General features: G+C 37.8%; 1 protein-coding gene across 12 annotated transcripts in view; it reads right to left on the reverse strand.

Moving 5' to 3' along the window:
• Nucleotides 1–16,920, reverse strand: part of Apc (APC, WNT signaling pathway regulator) — a 145,053-nt gene continuing 128,133 nt past the window's right edge. For all 12 annotated transcript variants that reach the window (XM_023703335.1, XM_023703337.1, XM_023703339.1 and 9 more), the window contains 5 exons: nucleotides 15,016–15,155; nucleotides 14,826–14,903; nucleotides 14,324–14,440; nucleotides 12,723–12,937; nucleotides 1–9,801 (listed from right to left, as the gene is read on the reverse strand). In XM_023703335.1, the coding sequence (XP_023559103.1) occupies nucleotides 3,231–9,801; nucleotides 12,723–12,937; nucleotides 14,324–14,440; nucleotides 14,826–14,903; nucleotides 15,016–15,155 (7,121 nt within the window). In that variant the 3' untranslated portion in view covers nucleotides 1–3,230. The remainder of the gene's footprint in view (nucleotides 9,802–12,722; nucleotides 12,938–14,323; nucleotides 14,441–14,825; nucleotides 14,904–15,015; nucleotides 15,156–16,920) is intronic.

Here is a 16,920-nt window from a genome sequence, read left to right on the forward strand (position 1 = left end):
TTTTTTCTGACTGTGCTTATAATACTCATCTTTGTTCTTCTATCATTAATTTTCTTTTCAGTGCCTTGGTAATTTGTAAAGTTTAACATCAAATATCTATTAGCAAGTTAACACTTCTACATGTATCAGCAAATTGGATAATTTTTCATTTGAAACCAATCCTTCCAGGCACAAAGTTCCATTTTCAGTCTTTTCTAATCTTACTATAAATTCAAATAAAATATTTGAAGTAACTGCCTTTTACAATGATTGAATCAAAGGAAAACTTAGCTATTACAGACTTTTTGTTCTTCAGAAGTACTTGTTCATTCATGTCTGATCTCTGTTCTGTTGGCAGTTGAGATGGATCTTATTGGACCAAATAGCTCAGTATTTATCTTTCATGTGCAGAGGAAGAATTTATTTGTTGGTAGATTAAATGTCCAGTTGTTGAATTGCTAGAGCCAAAGGCAATCATTCAAGGAACTTCACGGTAACTGAGGGCAGTAATTCACAAATCAGTCCCCAGCTCAGCAGCATTTCGGTTTGTTACAAATGCCTACACCCGGCCCCTTCAAACTGGTCCAGCCTTTTTGCTTCTGTGATGAGGCCTCCCTGAGTTGCCTAGGCTGATCTTAACTTCTGGCTGGAGCAATCTGGTAACTGGGGTTACAGGTGTGCACTACTGTGCCAGGCTTTCAAGATGATTCAGATACATCTTTGTTGGAAAACCACTGAGCTGCAATGCAAGCTAAATAGGGCATTGCGCCTGTCACCCCGATGGCACTGCAACTGTTAACAAAGCGCAGCGCTGGGTTTAGTATGCCATCTGTACCAAGCACAACCTGGGAGTATTTGGCCTGCTACCACTCATGGCAGCACCGTGGGAACTTCTCAAAGTAGGGCTGAGATCTGCCCATTTACTAATTCTGACCTACTCTCTTAACCAGAGGGTCCCACCCAGCAACCTTCTCTTTAAGGGACAACACCGACTGACCAGTTGGCCCTCTCTCAGCAGGGTTGCCCACAGGAATTCCAGGCTTCTGGCAGGTAGAACAAACTCTTTCATTTCCAACACTGATCATGTTTTTTTTTTTTTTTTAAGTGAATGTAAGGGCAGTTTTATTCTAATTAATACCTCATTTTTTCCATAAAAATACTTGAAGTGGCTTATAGAAACTGACATGCAGTAATTCAGATAAAATCTGGACTGAAGGGTTATACATCTGTCCCTGTTATTCATGGCAGCCTTGAACAGAATATTTTCACAGACAATTTCAGATAAAAATTTGACAAATTTAAAGGTAGATATATTCCAAAGTACATGAGGTGCTTAGAAGTAGAGCACTGGAAAGAGCATAACCTCTGGAGTAAAATGCTTTAGATAAAAATCACAGCACTTTACACTTGATCTTAGCCAAAAGGTCAAGAAGCGATAATCACAGCACTTTAATATTCTGGCATTCTAGCTTTAAAAGCAATGAGCCCCATCAACTGCCAGTTACACACACAGGAAGCAGTGGACAGTGAACTACATGACTGACGTCAAGGGCACTAGGTAGGTGGGCAAACTCACCTCACTTTCTCTTCCCAGTGCTCCACATGGCTAAAACTCCTTTTCCATCTCCAAATGCAAAGTACATGACTTTTATCATTAAAAATAAAAATCTTATTTAACAAACATGAGCATTTATCAGTCACCCTCTGATCTTTTATGATAAATGCTTCAAGACATAGAAGTAAATTATCTTTACTAAGTATATTTTATGAAAGAGGACTTCCCCACAGCTGAACCCACCAAAAATAAAGTTTTAAATAGGATTTTAAAATATCCTTTTGACTATCTTATTGGTATTAAATCTACCTTTGAAAGTCCACATGCTGGCAAATGCTGATGATACTTGGCTGCAAAAGATCTGCCCTAACATATGGGGTGATACATGGTGTTCATTTCAGACCCAGTAGCAACAGGGAGAAGATGAAGGGGAAGGCAGTTAGGTTCTAAAGCTGAGAAGAGACTACTTACACTTAAAACAAAAACATTGGATTTTCAAGTACAGGATTTTACAAAAAGGAAGTACTCTGTGTGGGCCTGTCAGGTTCACTGCTGACTCAAATACTAGGCGGTCTGCACTCTAATATACACCTGTTTTAACTGGGCTGCAGTACAATAAGGGAAAAAAAAAGTGGAAAAACACAATATCAAAAAGTGGTAATCATATTTTAAAAAAGTTAATTTCAGGAATGGTTAAGTGCCAACAGTCTTCTTCAAATGTTTTTATTATAGTAAGAGGAATTATTCTCTTAATGCATAGAATCTGAAGAAAAAAATTTATATAAGCTTTTAAAAGAGGCCCTTTTGACAGTTATTAATACAAATGTGAAATAAGGTCCTTCCAACAAATACCAATTTCAGTTATAGTTTACATATAGCAATAATTTATTCTGAAATGTTCATTTAGTTTCTGTTGAGACACAATTCATGTCTCAATAAAAGAGCAGCCATCTCACCTCAAATACCAGAATATACAACAGTTACAGCATAGCAAAAATTCTACCTACTTTCAGATAAAATCTAGTTCAGGTAAAATAGTTTCATTCAATGTTTTACAGTTACACATTTTTTTTTTTTTTAGCACAAAACAGTGTGAATTACACTGTAGCTATCTCTATGCACATCATGTATCCACAGAACTGTTAATCATTACTTCTGAAATTGAACCATCAGTTTCGTTCATGCAGGAAAGCAAAGCAGGCTGGGCAAACTTATTCATTGGGAACCATATTACTGTGAATTTCACAGCCACATGATTAATTATGACGTTAGATGGATTCACTAGGACTAAAACTTTTTTTTTGCATAAGTACCAATTTCTCCCTGATGTAAGTTTAGTTAGTTTATAATCTTGAAATGATTGGTAACAGCAATATATATTTTCTATCTGTACTGTTCATTATTTTAAGACACATGATAATTAAAGGATGATGGGGTGGATGCTACTTAAATATATGTAAAACATACTATACAAATATACTTGGCTTTACCATTTTTCCCTAAATATTAAGAGTGCCTCCCAAAATATGACCAGTGAAGACAAAGTGTACTATCAAATATGGCTTCCAGAACAAAAACCTTCTAACAAGAATCAAACCTATTTACAAAACTGTTCAATCTGTTTTCAACTGAAATGAAATTTCTTAGAGCAGCTGTAATTAACATCTAACTTTCTTAGTTTCATACTTCCAGCTCTTTAAACAGATGTCACAAGGTAAGACCCAGAATGACGCTTAGGACTTTGAGTTCCACTGGATTCCGTGCTGTCGGCTTTTGAATCTCGTTTCTTTGTGTTGTTATTCACTGGTGTTGGGATCTGAGACGGCCGGGCTGAAGTGCTATCTGCGCTGCTCTTCCTAGGGCTGGGGTTATAGTTAAAAGGAGTCACTCGGGCAGCAACAGTCCCACTAGGTGAGCTGTGCTTGCTGGAGCTACTTGAACTGAATGGGGTACGCTCTGCTATGGAATTTTCACCAGTCTCTGCTGTAGGGACAGGGTTACTTTGTCCTGATTTTGTCTCAGTTCCTTTCTGGTCTGGGGCATCCACCTGAATAAAGGAGTTCAGGCGGTTTTCCAAACCTGCAGAGAGCACAGGGGCACTGCCATTACTCATATTTGGTTTTCCCTGATTATCTTTTGAATCCTTAATACTTGGATTTCCCTTTTCTGAGACACGGTCAATCACTGGGGGAGTATTACCTGTGGGAGATCTTCCAGATCTAGGGTTGTTAATAGGACAGTCCTCAATTCTCACCCAAACATCCTCTGTTTTAGAAACAGCAGGTGCCATTTGATAAATCAAAGTCTTTGATTCAGCACCATTTGTAGCACCTGAGGAAGTGGTTGGAGAAGTGAGATTTGTGGGAGAAATTTCACTTTCTTTTATTTTTCTCCATGTTCCTTTTGTGGACACTTGGTTTTCCTTAGCTTGCTTGACTCCTGAAATAGAATATACATGCTTTTCATCCTCACTTTTTGCTTTTTCACTGGATTCTGATGAAGCTGAAAGAATTGAGGATGAACTTCCAGTTCTTCGCCAAGTGCTTACTCGAGGAAGGGATGATGAGTGTTTGCTGTGCTCACGCTTCCAGGTTCCTGACCTATTGATTGGCAATCTGGAAGGACTTTCAGAATGGGAGCGTGCTATATCATGACGCTTTGCTGGCCTTCCATCATTATACTCTATAGTGGGACTGAGATTAGGTGGGAGTTTTCGCCATCCACCAGCCTGAACAGATGTATGTGTGGACAGACACATATCAGGAAGTGAAGGACTTAAAACTGGTGTTTGTGCCTGGGACCTAGTAGGAGAATCTGGTCTAGAAGATGGAGAAAGAGATTCAAATGAAGCAGATTCCTCCAGTTTTCTCCTCAGGGTTGGGCTTGGAGCTTCTTTTATGAAAGTAGACTGTCGTACTAAGACAGGTCTCTCTGATCGATCAGATTCACTTCCACTTGACTTAGTTGAAGACATTCTAGAAAGTTCCACCTTTTTATTGGATCCATTGCTATTACTCATCTGATTTAGTCCTTTAGAGGCAGACTCACTTCGGGTGATACTACCAGTATTCTTGGATAAGCCTGTTTGTTTGAAGTTTTGCTGGCCCATTTGTCTGCCTGGGGATGTATATGACATTTTCCCAGAACCTGAGGACTTAGTTGAAATGGTACTGGGGGATGATGTCCTGGGAAGTTGAGATAATTTGTTAGGAGGACTTATTCCATTTCTACCAGGGGAAATCGAGTTTCGTCCTGGTGATTGCATAGGTCTACTTAATGGTTGCTGGGCAGGTCTTGAAGGAGTGGAATCTCTAGATCCTGACCTAGAAGATCCTTTATTTGATCCACTTATTTGGGAAGTCTGCCTGGTAATAGGGCTTAACTCAGACTTTACTGATGGCTTGGCTCCTCTAGGAGAAGTGGTGGCTGTCTGACCTTCACTAGGGCTTTTGGAGGCTGGAGTCTTCAAGGGTGGGCCCTTTTTAGAAACAGGACTTGTACTTGAGGAACTGTTTCGGACTCCGGGAATATGTATCATTGTCCTACCTCGAGAGATCGAAGGCATATTTGTTTGAATGGGCTGTTTCATTTGGCTTGAAATTTCGGAATTAGATCGAACTTTTCCAGTAATCAAACTTTTATAAACTTTTTTTCCTCCTTTGATTCCTTTATTTTCAGATTCCATCTTTTTGGTTTCTAATGTACTTTTCTCCCCAGGTTTGAGAATTCGTGGGCCTTTATTACTTGTGAAGGGTTTTTCTTCTTGATCAGGTGTAAGATGAAAAGGTGATCCCAGTGAGATTCCTGATTTCAATGAAAGGATAGAATCTGAGTCAGATGAAGCTTGTCTAGATAAGCAGGCAGCAGCAGCAGCTTGATGCAAACTACTCACGATAGAATTTGCACCTTCTTGAATGGCCTTCCAATCAAAATTTTCTGAATCAGGAGATAAACCATGTTCTGAATCTGGTCTCTGTATATCTTTCAAATCAAGTGTCAAATCTTCAGCTAATATTCCACCCATGTTTCTAGGACTGTGCTTTTCATTATCTCCCTTCAGTCTTGAGGGCCTTTTCTTTTTTGGCATTGCAGAACTTATACACTCCTGCAAGAGGTCATCTTCAGAATCAATACTAAGAGAACTGAGAGAACTATTTCTTGAAAAACAAACGGGGGTATCTTCAACATGAAATGACTTAGGAGCATAACCTGAGGCCTGAGGTTTACTTGGTTCTCCTTGAGAGTCAGGAGGCTCAGTTTCTTTGATGGGTTCATTTTCTTTGTTGTTGTTTTCCTGGTCAATGTCACTGAGAGAACTCAGGGAGGAATTACGAGAAAAGCACACTGGAGTATTTTCTATAGCAAAATTCTGTAATTTTTCATCAGTTGCTGCCCCTCTATCTGGTATGTCTTTGGATGGCTGGGGAAAAGTGGGTTGCTTCTGTGGTAAAGGTTTAGTATGACCTCGATTTATTGGATGTTTTGTAACAACCTGTGTTTTATTAGCTGATTGTTGGCTTGAGGTTAGTTCTGTGTGACTGGTAACTTTACCTTCAGTGTCCTTATTTTCTTTCCCCTTCTTTAGTTCATCCTTTTCCCTAGAAAGGTCAACATCATCATCATCAAAATCTAGAGAACTCAGAGAATCATTTCGTGAAAAACAGTAAGGTGTTCCCTCAATAGGAGTATAATGATGAGGAGAATCAAAAGTAAAACTTCCTTTGACTCGATCTTCATTATTTGGCAGCTTATCACTTAAGTCCTTGGAATTATTTTTCAAGTTTTGTTTCTTTGAATCTTTGTTGTCTGAGAAAGTTTGTTCAGTACTTAAATTATTTTTTGAGTCTGTATTCTTTCTTACACGTGTCCTACATTCAGTGTTTTGTGGCATAGGTTTCACTGGTGAAGTAGGCTTCTTTTTCTTATTATCTATTTGGGTTTTGTTAGTTCCAGGTGAAGACACAGATGCTTGTTGGACTTGGTCCATTATCTTTTTCACACGGAAAGGCTTGTGACTTTTTCCTTTGGGCATAGCTGAATTAATGCATTCTGCAAGAATATCACCTTCTTCTGTTTTACTGTCATTTAATTCAGGCATAGCTATAGATGAGGGTTTTCCTCTCTGAGCCTCATCTGTACTTCTGCCTTCTGTAGGAATGGTATCCCGTTTTTCAAATTCACTGGATTGTGTCCCTCCTTTAGCCCCTTCACCAGCAGCTAACTCATTTGGAGGAGATTCTATTGTTAGATCACTTAGTGATGTAGCTGTGGAAAAGTTTATAGGTGTCCCTTCTACACAATACACTCGTGGCATATCATCTCCTGGTGTAAAACTAACATGCTTTTGTGTTTGTAACCTGTTTTGTGATGGCAGAAGTTTGTAGACAGGCAGCTGACTTGGTTTCCTTGCAACAGGAGGAGGTAATTTTGAGGCAGTTTGGGCTACTTTCTTGGCTTTGCGTGATGACTTTGTTGGCATGGCAGAAATAATACATTCTTCTAGTATTTCGATATCATCATCATCTGAATCATCTAATAGATCTTTTTCAGAATCAATACGTTTTTCTGCCTCTTCTTCCTGGTTTTCATTTGATTCTTCAGGCTGCTCTGGTTCTGTTTCATTCCCATTGTCATTTTCCTGAACTGGAGGCATTATTCTTAGCTCCACATCTTTCTGTATAAATGGCTCATCAAGGCTCAGAGCACTCAGGCTAGATGAACAAGAAAATCCATCTGGAGTGCTTTCTGTGGCAAAATGTAATAAAGTATCAGCATCTGGAAGGACCTGAACCCTCTGAACAGCTGCATTTACAGCAGCTTGCTTAGGTCCACTTTCTCTCTTTTCAACAGGAGTCACTTTATTTTTAGGTACCTCTCGTTTACTTTGAACTGTTTGAGGGGGTGGTGGAGGAGTTTTACTTCTGCTTGGTGGCATGGTTTGTCCAGGGCTATCTGGGAGGTCACTGGGGCTTATGATGCCACTTACCATCCCACTGCATGGTTCACTTTGAACAGAGCTGGCTATGGAACGACTCTCAAAACTATCAAGTGAACTAACAGAAGTACATCTGCTAAACATGAGGGGAGTCTCCTGAACATAGTGCTCCGGTGGACTTTTGGGTGTCTGAGCACCGCTTTTAGAGGGAGATTTTGCCCCTGAAGAAAATTCAACAGCTTTGTGCCTGGTGGATTCTGAAGATAAACTTGAAGGCTGGAGTCTACTGGATTTGGCTCTAACATGCTGTGATGCTGCTGGAACTTCATTTGCAGGATCTTCAGCTGCTCTATTCACATTGCTCTCTTTTATTTCTGCTATTTTCAGAGTATCTGCAGAGTCTACTTCTTGTGTGGTCTGAGCACATCCTATTTCATCTTCAGCTGATGACAAAGATGATAAGGAACTACATCTTGAAAAACATATTGGGGTGTCTTCCACACAGTAAGTCTGTATTGTTTCTTGGTTGATAGAGGGGACTTTGCAAGTAGTAGTTTTTTGAGTCTGACCACTTCTACTGTGCGCTGAACTTGGATGCAGCTGGGCCTGCCTCTTGGCATTTGGGGAAGGTGTAGCTGCATTCTCACTGCTTGATGAGACATGTTCAGTTTTACTGCTTTGTGCAGATGAACTCTTTGGGAATGAGAAAGATGGTTTCTGTGAAGAAGTAATGTCCGTGGCGTATTTTAGACTGTAATCAATAGGCTGATCCACATGATGTTTTTCTTCATTATATTTTATGCTGTAATTTGTTGGTCTCTCTTCTTCATGCTGTTCTTCTTCAGAGTAACGTTCACTATAGTTGGTTGGCTTATCATCCTCATAGTCATCTTCCTGACACAAAGACTGCTTTACATTTTGATTAATCCCATGACTTGAACCCACTCGATTTGCTTCAGAGCCACTGGTTCCCCTGGATCTATATGGGGAAACACATTCCTGCTGTCCAAAATGTGGCTGGAACTTGAGGTGCTTATCATCGGTGCTCTCAGAATAGACCGAATATGTGGTACTTTGATTCCGTGATTGTCTTTGCTCATTTTGTTTTATTTCATCTTCTATTATGTGTTTGGGTCTTGCCCATCTTTCATTCTGTGAAGGACTTTGTCTTCCAGAGTTTAGCTGCTCATCTGAATATTTAAGGCTATAATTTATTGGTGTATCTAGCTCTCCATCATTATCATCCATATGATTCGCACTATGTATTTTATGGGCTAGGTCAGCAGGATATTGACCATAACTACAAAATTTACTTTCATCGTCTTCAGAATATGATTCAATTGAGGGTTTCATTTGACCTCTCTTACCATAACCATCACTACTACTGACACTATTTAAACTATCATTTGAAGATCTCTTATATTCCAGCTTGGCATAAGGCATAGAACATGTCCTATTTGAATTTTCAGTCTTAGTGAAATTGTATGTGTTTGAATGTGTGTGGGCAGCAGAGCTTCTTCTTATTGCATTCCTCTCCTCTGTAACACAATGTAGTTCAGTAGTGGAACCAGAATTTCTATCTTCCTGGGAGGAGGTATGAATAGCTGATACTTCTTCCATAACTTTGGCAATCTGGGCTGCAGTGGTAGAAATCTGCAAATTTCGTTTGGAAGAAGTTCCTGGGTTTTCTGTTGTTGGATGGTAGCCACTTAGGCCAATCCCTCGTTCTCTCTCCAAACTTCTATCTTTTTCAGAACGAGAACTATCTAAACTGCCCCTTGATGAAGAAGAGCTGGGCAACACAGTAGTATTCAAATATGGAGAAAGAACAGTCATATTTCCAGTATTAAAACTTTCTGACCTATTATCATCATGTCGATTAGTATCAAAAACGTAGTCACTGTAGAGACTTTGCTTGTGTCTCTGCTTACTACGATGTGATGCCTTGGGACTTAAATTGTCAATATTATCAAAAGTTTCTGATAAATGCTGAGCATCTAATTCTGCTTCTAGGGCTTTTTGTTTCCTGACATGAAGAGATGGCAGGCTTGAACCTGGAGACATAATATTGGCATCCTTGTACTTTGCAGGTCTATTTGCCATGAGATTCCTTAAAGCTGCAGCACTTCCCATAGCAATCATTTTGTGCTTTGAATGAATGAGGTTCTTCAGCATGCTGACTGCCCCCATGTCCCATAATGCTTCCTGGTCTTTAGGATTTCTTGCTGAGAGATTCCACAAAGTTCCACATGCATTACTGACTATTGTCAAACTGTGAGATTTCAAGTGTTGTAACAGGGTTTGTAGGCAGTTGTTTTCTCTTAGGATTTGCCTGGAATAAAAAGAGGACATCATAAATTAAGGTAAAAAACCTCTGTAACAACACAAATAAAAGAAGAAAAAGCAAACTTAAACTTGAAGATATGATTAAAATTTAAAAGGCAGAGATGACTGTGCCAATTAACTTATAGATTCCAAGCATCCAGTCTTTTATTCTTTCAGTACATTAAATGTTTTCAGTTATAGATATTCTTCATTTAAGACCTATTTATGACCCAGGTGTACTGTTCAGACTTACGAGTTCACCACGTGGACTCGTGACTTGTCTTTTTTTTTGTACAGTTCTGAACATCTTGTTGTTAGTACCTTAGTGTCTTTTTGTATAGGATGCCTTGCTTATACAGTACTATAATTTTTGCTATTTGGGCTGTACAGTACTGTACTTTTATGATGTTATACATCATACTACATGTAAGAGTTATGCAAATAAAATCAAGTCATCAAGTTAGAGTGTCTTTTGACTATTTCTTTGTTCTGATTATTGTAATCTGCATAATATATACAATTTCCCACTTAGCAACTGACTCAATGTAGTCATAGGAATGGAAATCAGTTGTTAAATAAGAAATGTCTGTAGTCACTGCTCACAATAAAAGAAGTAAAAAAAAATAAATAAATAAAAGAAGTAAAAATGTTATTTTTTAATCTATGCTATACTTCCTTTTTTTTTTTCTTTCCCCCCTTTGGTACTAAGAATTGAACTCAGGGCCTCACACTTGCCAGGTTGGTGCTGTGCCACTGAGCTATATCCCTGGCTATACTTCCTATTCTGAGTATCTTTAAAAAAAATTTTTTTTGGGGGAGCCGATATATTTATTTATGTAGCAATAGTTTCTCAATTTTAGAATTATAAGTAAATCATAAAAACTTTAACTAAACAGGAACTTGGTAGTGATTTAATCTACAAATGTGTCAGTATGGATTACTGAGGTATCTTAGAAGAGGTACACAGAACTGATTGATAAACCCTTAAGAACTGAAGGAGCTTTCTGTATGCTCCTACATCAGCACACTTACTTTCTAGAGTTATTTCTATTCTTCTGGCATTATTTTGTGATGCTGCCCTTACAAGTATATCTCCTTTACAAGTACTCTGTGGCAAAATGTGTGTATAGTCATTACTTTAAAGGTAATATGAATTAAAGATTATCACGATATTTAAAATGTGTAAATGTAGGGCTAAGAATCAATATAATGAACTCTGGTACTGCTGGGGCTATACTGTAGTACACTGAATGTACAGCAAACTGAACCTCAATGACAGCATAGTCTGCTTTAGTGGGCTTTATTTTATTTTATTTTTAAATTTTTATTTGTGTGTGTGTGTGGCCAGCTCAGCCCACCAGAGGGCGGGGCTGGCTGGCATGTGGTGCTGGGGGATTGAACCGCAGTCCCTGTGCTTTGCTAAGCTTGTTCTAAGTAGGTGCTTTAGACCACTGAGCCATCTCACCAGCCCTTTAGTGGGCTTTAAAACTGACTGGCAAGAGCGTAAGCTTTAACATGGTGGCCTTCTGTCAGTAGTCCAGTAGTCAAGTGATTCCTTACTGTGTTTAAGGTGACTTCTTTGCATAGCAGGAAGGGATGTAAAGCCTGTAGCCTGTGCATTAAAAACTCTTTTCTTTACAATACTGGGGAATAGAATGCAGGGCTTTAGTGTTTAGCTACATCCCTGGCTCTTTTACATTTTATTTTTTTGAGACAAGGTCACACTAAGTCACTAAGTTGGTTAGAGTAGGCTGGAATGCATGATCCTCTTGCCTCAGCTTCACTCTGAGCCTTAGCCTCAGCCTCCAAGAGTGCTGGGATTATAGATATGTGCCACTATGCTTGCCTGAAAAAGAAGTTTACATATATTCCTACAGGCTCATTTACTAAAAGAACCTCATGTTCTTTTGGAGAGTAAGAGGACTAGCACTGGATAAATTAGTAAGCTGTGAAAGACACTCATTTTTTTTTTTTTTAAATGTAATAAAGAGTCCAAGTTTTAAGAATGCGTGCCCTCAGTCATCTCTATGTCTCTGTCATTATTTCATGACACTACCATCTCCTTTACAAATATCCTCTGGCAGAATATGTGTACAGTCATTAAATATAATACAAATTAAAGATTTTTAATCTTTAAAACTTTTAATTTTTATTTATTTATTTTTAAATATTTATTTGTTTATTTATTTGTGTGTGTGTGTGTGTGTGGCCAGCTCAGCCCACCAGGGGGCAGGGGCTGGCTGGCATGTGGTGCTGGGGATTGAACCGTGGTCCCTGTGTTTTGCTTAGCTTAGCTTGTTCTAAGTAGGTGCTTTAGACCACTGAGCCATCTCACCAGCCCCCAAAATTTTTAATTTTTAATAGTCTTTAAGCCTGGAAGTGATTTTTCACTTTTCACAAATCTTGGTACCTAGGTGATTAAATATAGTTGCTGGCCTGTCTTAACATACCATAGAAAAATGCGCATGGGTCATATTTACAGTTTTTTGCTGAGCTTTAAAAATCAATCTTATGATCTTATATGCCATCCTAATAAACAAGAAGGGATTTTGTTCTACTTTTTTTTTTTTTGTGGAACCGGGATTGAATTTAGGCCATGCTCTTGCCAGGGAAGTGCTTATTCCACTGAGCCATCTCCCCAGCCCCTTTTCTACTATTTGTGTCTTTGATTTTTTCCTCCACATATGGGCTATATTTCTCAACTATCATTTGTTTATTTCTGGATTTGTTTATGATACTATAAATTTTACTACAATAAACACATTAATGAGTTAAAGTAGGAATAATTATATTTTCATTGTAGTAAATGTATTTTGGGCTAGAACTTTCATGATTACAAAATTGCTTACAATTATGTCTTTTTAAAGACATACTTAATTACTTCAATTAATTAATTAATTTAAAAGTAGTAAAAACCTCTTTATGTACCTGTGGTCCTCATTGGTAGCTATCAAGCTGGACACATTCCGTAATATCCCACCTCCACTTTCAATGATGGCTAATGTGTTTGTCTGGCTCCGGTAAGTGAGAGTGCCAACCAAAAATGCAAGTGCACCATCTACAGCACAAATATCAGCTTTATTCTCAGTGCAATGTGCTGACAAATTCCATAAGGCACTCAATACGCTTTTGAGGGTTGATTCCTATTAAGAAACAGAATATGTAACATCTGATTAGAGTTGGAATTAGCTTCTAATAATTTCTGTTCAGTCTACTACATGAAAGTTAAATATTTAGATAGTATCCATATATGTATCTTAAAGGACTTAGGGTGTGAAATAAAGCTAATGTATGTTATGAAAATAAAACATTTTCAGGATAGAAACTCAAACTGCTATATACCACATATTGATATGCCAAAATACATGTTTCCTAGCTCTTCTCCTTGCTTTCTCTTCATGTCTAGTCCTCAAATTCTCACTTTCTTTTTAATTGTATTATACATTTCTATTTGTATTTCTTCTTTTGAGGTTTTTTTTTTTTTGTGGAACTGGGGATTGAACTCAGGCCTTTATGCTTGCCAGGGAAGCGCTTCTTCTATTGAGCCATCTCCCCTGCCCTTGAGTTCTTATACTAGGGAAACTATATGAAATTTACAGATGTGGGTCTGGTTTATTTCACTTATGAATATATCTTCAAGTGGGATCCACTTAAATATAACTTCGAGTTTATCATTCTTTATAGCTGAGTAATACTCCATTGTATAAAAATACCACATCTTTTTCATCCATTCTTCAGGTGATGGGCATCTTGGTTGTTTCCAAGATTTGGCTATCACAAATTGTGCTGCTATAAACATAGGCACAAATATATCTCTATGATATGATGTTTTCAGATCCTCCTGGAAAATTCCCAGTAGAGGAATAGCTGGTTTAAATGGGATTTCCAGTCCTAGTTTTCTAAGGAGTCTCCACACTGATTTCCATAATGGTTGCACCAGTCTACATTCCCACCAGCAGTGGAGAAGGGTTCCTTTTTTTGATCTCTTTCAGATAAGTATTTTTATTTTTGTGTTTATGTTTTAACTAGCTTTGCTTCTGAACCAGACATCCCATGGGAGACTCTTCAATAAATAATTCATTATTTTGGGATTCCTCACTTTTAAATCTGATCACCTCTTGATAAATTGATGACCAAACTGAAGACTTTGGGAGACTGAGACATTTGGAGAGTGCAAAGGTAATATACCAGTGATTCTTCATCATAAGTGATTTTTGTCTTCCTCTCTCTCAAGAATTATGGCAATTTTTAGAAACATTTCTGATTGTCATAGTTGGGAGGAGGGTGTACTGGGAGCTAGTGATGCTGCTGAATAGCCTACAGCAGTCTAAAATTTTCAGTGCTGAGGCTGAGAAAACTCAAGCTAACTTGTCCAGTCTCCCCCCTTAATACTTTAGGAATTTGGACTAAAACAATGAACTAATTAGATAAACCTCAGAAATTAGGGAATCTTTTGGATAGATGAAGAGAGCAATAAAAAGTAGCTGAACATGGACTTATACTGCAACACTAAATGTTTTCAAAAGTACCTTTTTAACTTCCAAAGCACACTCCATCAATGCTTTCACACTTCCAACTTCCCTCAATGTCTTTTTACTATTTACATCGGCTCGCCAGGACAAATTCCTCAAAACACTTGCAATAACCTGCAGATGAATGAAATTTACAACAATTTATATATTATTTTCTTGAACAGGGGATTCAAGTCTAAACACATAATTCATCTATGTTTCATATACACATAATCTGAAGGTAACTTCATTCAATATTTTGCTAATTTTTTGCATGACACTAAATTTCAGATATTGGAGTATTTCAGACCTTGGATTAGGAATGTTCTACTTGTAATAATCTCCTGAGTGCTACAAGGGTGCCAAACGAATTCCTACAATATACTTATTCTCCTTTATTCTACTATTAATAGAACCATACATTACACATGAGATAATAAATACTGAGCTGTGGCTTAATATAAGCCAGGACAGTAACTGCTAATATCCAAGAATAAACATTTGACATTCTAGGTAGTACCTGTTGTAAGTCTTCACTTTCAGATTTTAGTTGGGCCACAAGTGCTCTCATGCAACCCTTCATAGAGCAGAGTGTAGCCTGAAGAATGAGACAGAACACAGTGTAATCAACAAGGCAACCTGGAGCTATGATTTGTCTTACTTAACTCAAATTTGAGCTATCTTAAGAAACAGATCTTACAACAACATACCTTGTTGGCTACATCTCCGAAAGTCAAGTTCGTCAAAGCCATTCCAGCATATCGTCTTAAAGTAATACTGTAGTGGTCATTAGTAAGCCCATACATTTCACAGTCCACTTGCAATAATTCTGCAATGGCCTGTAGTCCCCCTAATTTAAAAAGGGCAAGAAGAAAAGACAATAACCTAAAGTAAAAAAAGCAACTGGTAACTTAAATATTAGGAAAAAGATCTCAAAGCATGGCAATATATAGCTTAAATTAGCCTTTAGAATTAAGAACCACAAAAACTGTGGACTTTTTTTTTTTTTTTTTTTTTTTTTTGTGGAACCGGGGATTGAACTCAGGCCCTTGCAATTGCCAGGGAAACGCTTGTTCTACTGAGCCATCTCCCCGGCCCCAGGACTTTTGTGTAATATATTTATAAAGTAAAATGGCAACTATTCTATTTTCTACCTGTTTCTCCACCCTCCAGTCTCTTGCTTTACTGAGTGAAATAAGTGTTATTATTGCAAATCATTACACTTTGCCAATAAAGAAGAAGGCTATCTGCTAATATTAGGTCTTCCTAAATGTAAACAGAAAAAGGTAACTTATATTTATTATCAGGGTTTTATACTCTTCATTGTCATACACGATAGCTTAATTTCTTAATTTTTTTATGTATTTAGTACAGGGGTCTACAGGGTCTCACTACACAGACTGGACTCATAGTGATCTTCCTGTTTTCAGCCTCCCAAGCGCTGGGATTACAGGCATGCGCCACCATGTTCAATCTCAGTTGCTGGCACAGTGTGCCCTGGGGGCAGGACCAGCAAGGAGGGCTGGGATTGAACCCCTGTTTCTGTGTCTGCCTAAGCAGATGCTTTAATCTGCTGAGTTATCTGGCCAGCCCTATAGCTTAATTTTTTTAGTATTTTTTTACTGATCAAACAACTACTCTTAGAAACAATGACATTTTAAATAAAACTTCATGAAGCAAAGCTTTTCATAAAAAATTATCTGTTCAACCTACCACTAAATTCTACAAAGCTATTTATTTGTGCATGTGTTTTTAAATTTCTACTTTTGAGTGTATTACATACCAATAGTACTAAGATTTAGTATTTTCTCTCTATTCCTACTAGGTGGTAGCTCAATAATGCCCACAGTACTCAACATCAGGAAGATAAGGAGGAAAACAAAAGGGAAACAAAGGGAAAGACAAAAAAAGACAGGGTTAAAAAAAGTGAAGCAAAATGGTGATGTGAACAAAAGAAGATAAAAGTACATATGGCGCTAAAAATATTCATTCCCAAACAATCATCATAGGACTTGGGATACTGTTTTATCACAGAAAAAACAAGTGGTACAGACAGAAAAGCAATGAGCAGAGATAGGCAATTCATGGACACTAAGTCTAAATAGGTTATTAATTGGGAAGAGAACTAATCAACATTTGTATAAATGACCCAGAAGGATCAGCATAGAACAGACTCTGCAAGTTAGTACAAACAAATTGCCATCTTGGGGCAAAAAACCCAGGCCAAATGAAGTAGCTATGATTCATGCAAATCTTTACGACTAGAAGCAATCACAATTTTGAATGTCAGTAAGTAAAAATTAATCTGTTTAAAGAAAATTTAGACCATATTTCAGATTTTCTTTCATTTATCTGTAACACTGGAAAACACGTAGTCAGTGAACCAAAACTAGTTACTGTCTTTATAGAGCTTACAAAGTAGAGCAAAGACAGATGCTGAAAAACTAATTTAAGTGTTATGGAGTGTATCAAGCACAGGTTTAAGAAAATAGATGGATTTAACCTAGAGCTGGGGTAGGAGCAGGTCCCACAAAACACTGAGAAAATAATGTTTAAGGTTTAAAGGATGACTGAATATTTAACCAAGTTGGGGCAAGAATGATAAAGAAACATTT

This window comes from Octodon degus, unplaced genomic scaffold, assembly GCF_000260255.1.
Source record: "Octodon degus isolate 3935 unplaced genomic scaffold, OctDeg1.0 scaffold00169, whole genome shotgun sequence".
Lineage (NCBI taxonomy): Eukaryota > Metazoa > Chordata > Mammalia > Rodentia > Octodontidae > Octodon > Octodon degus.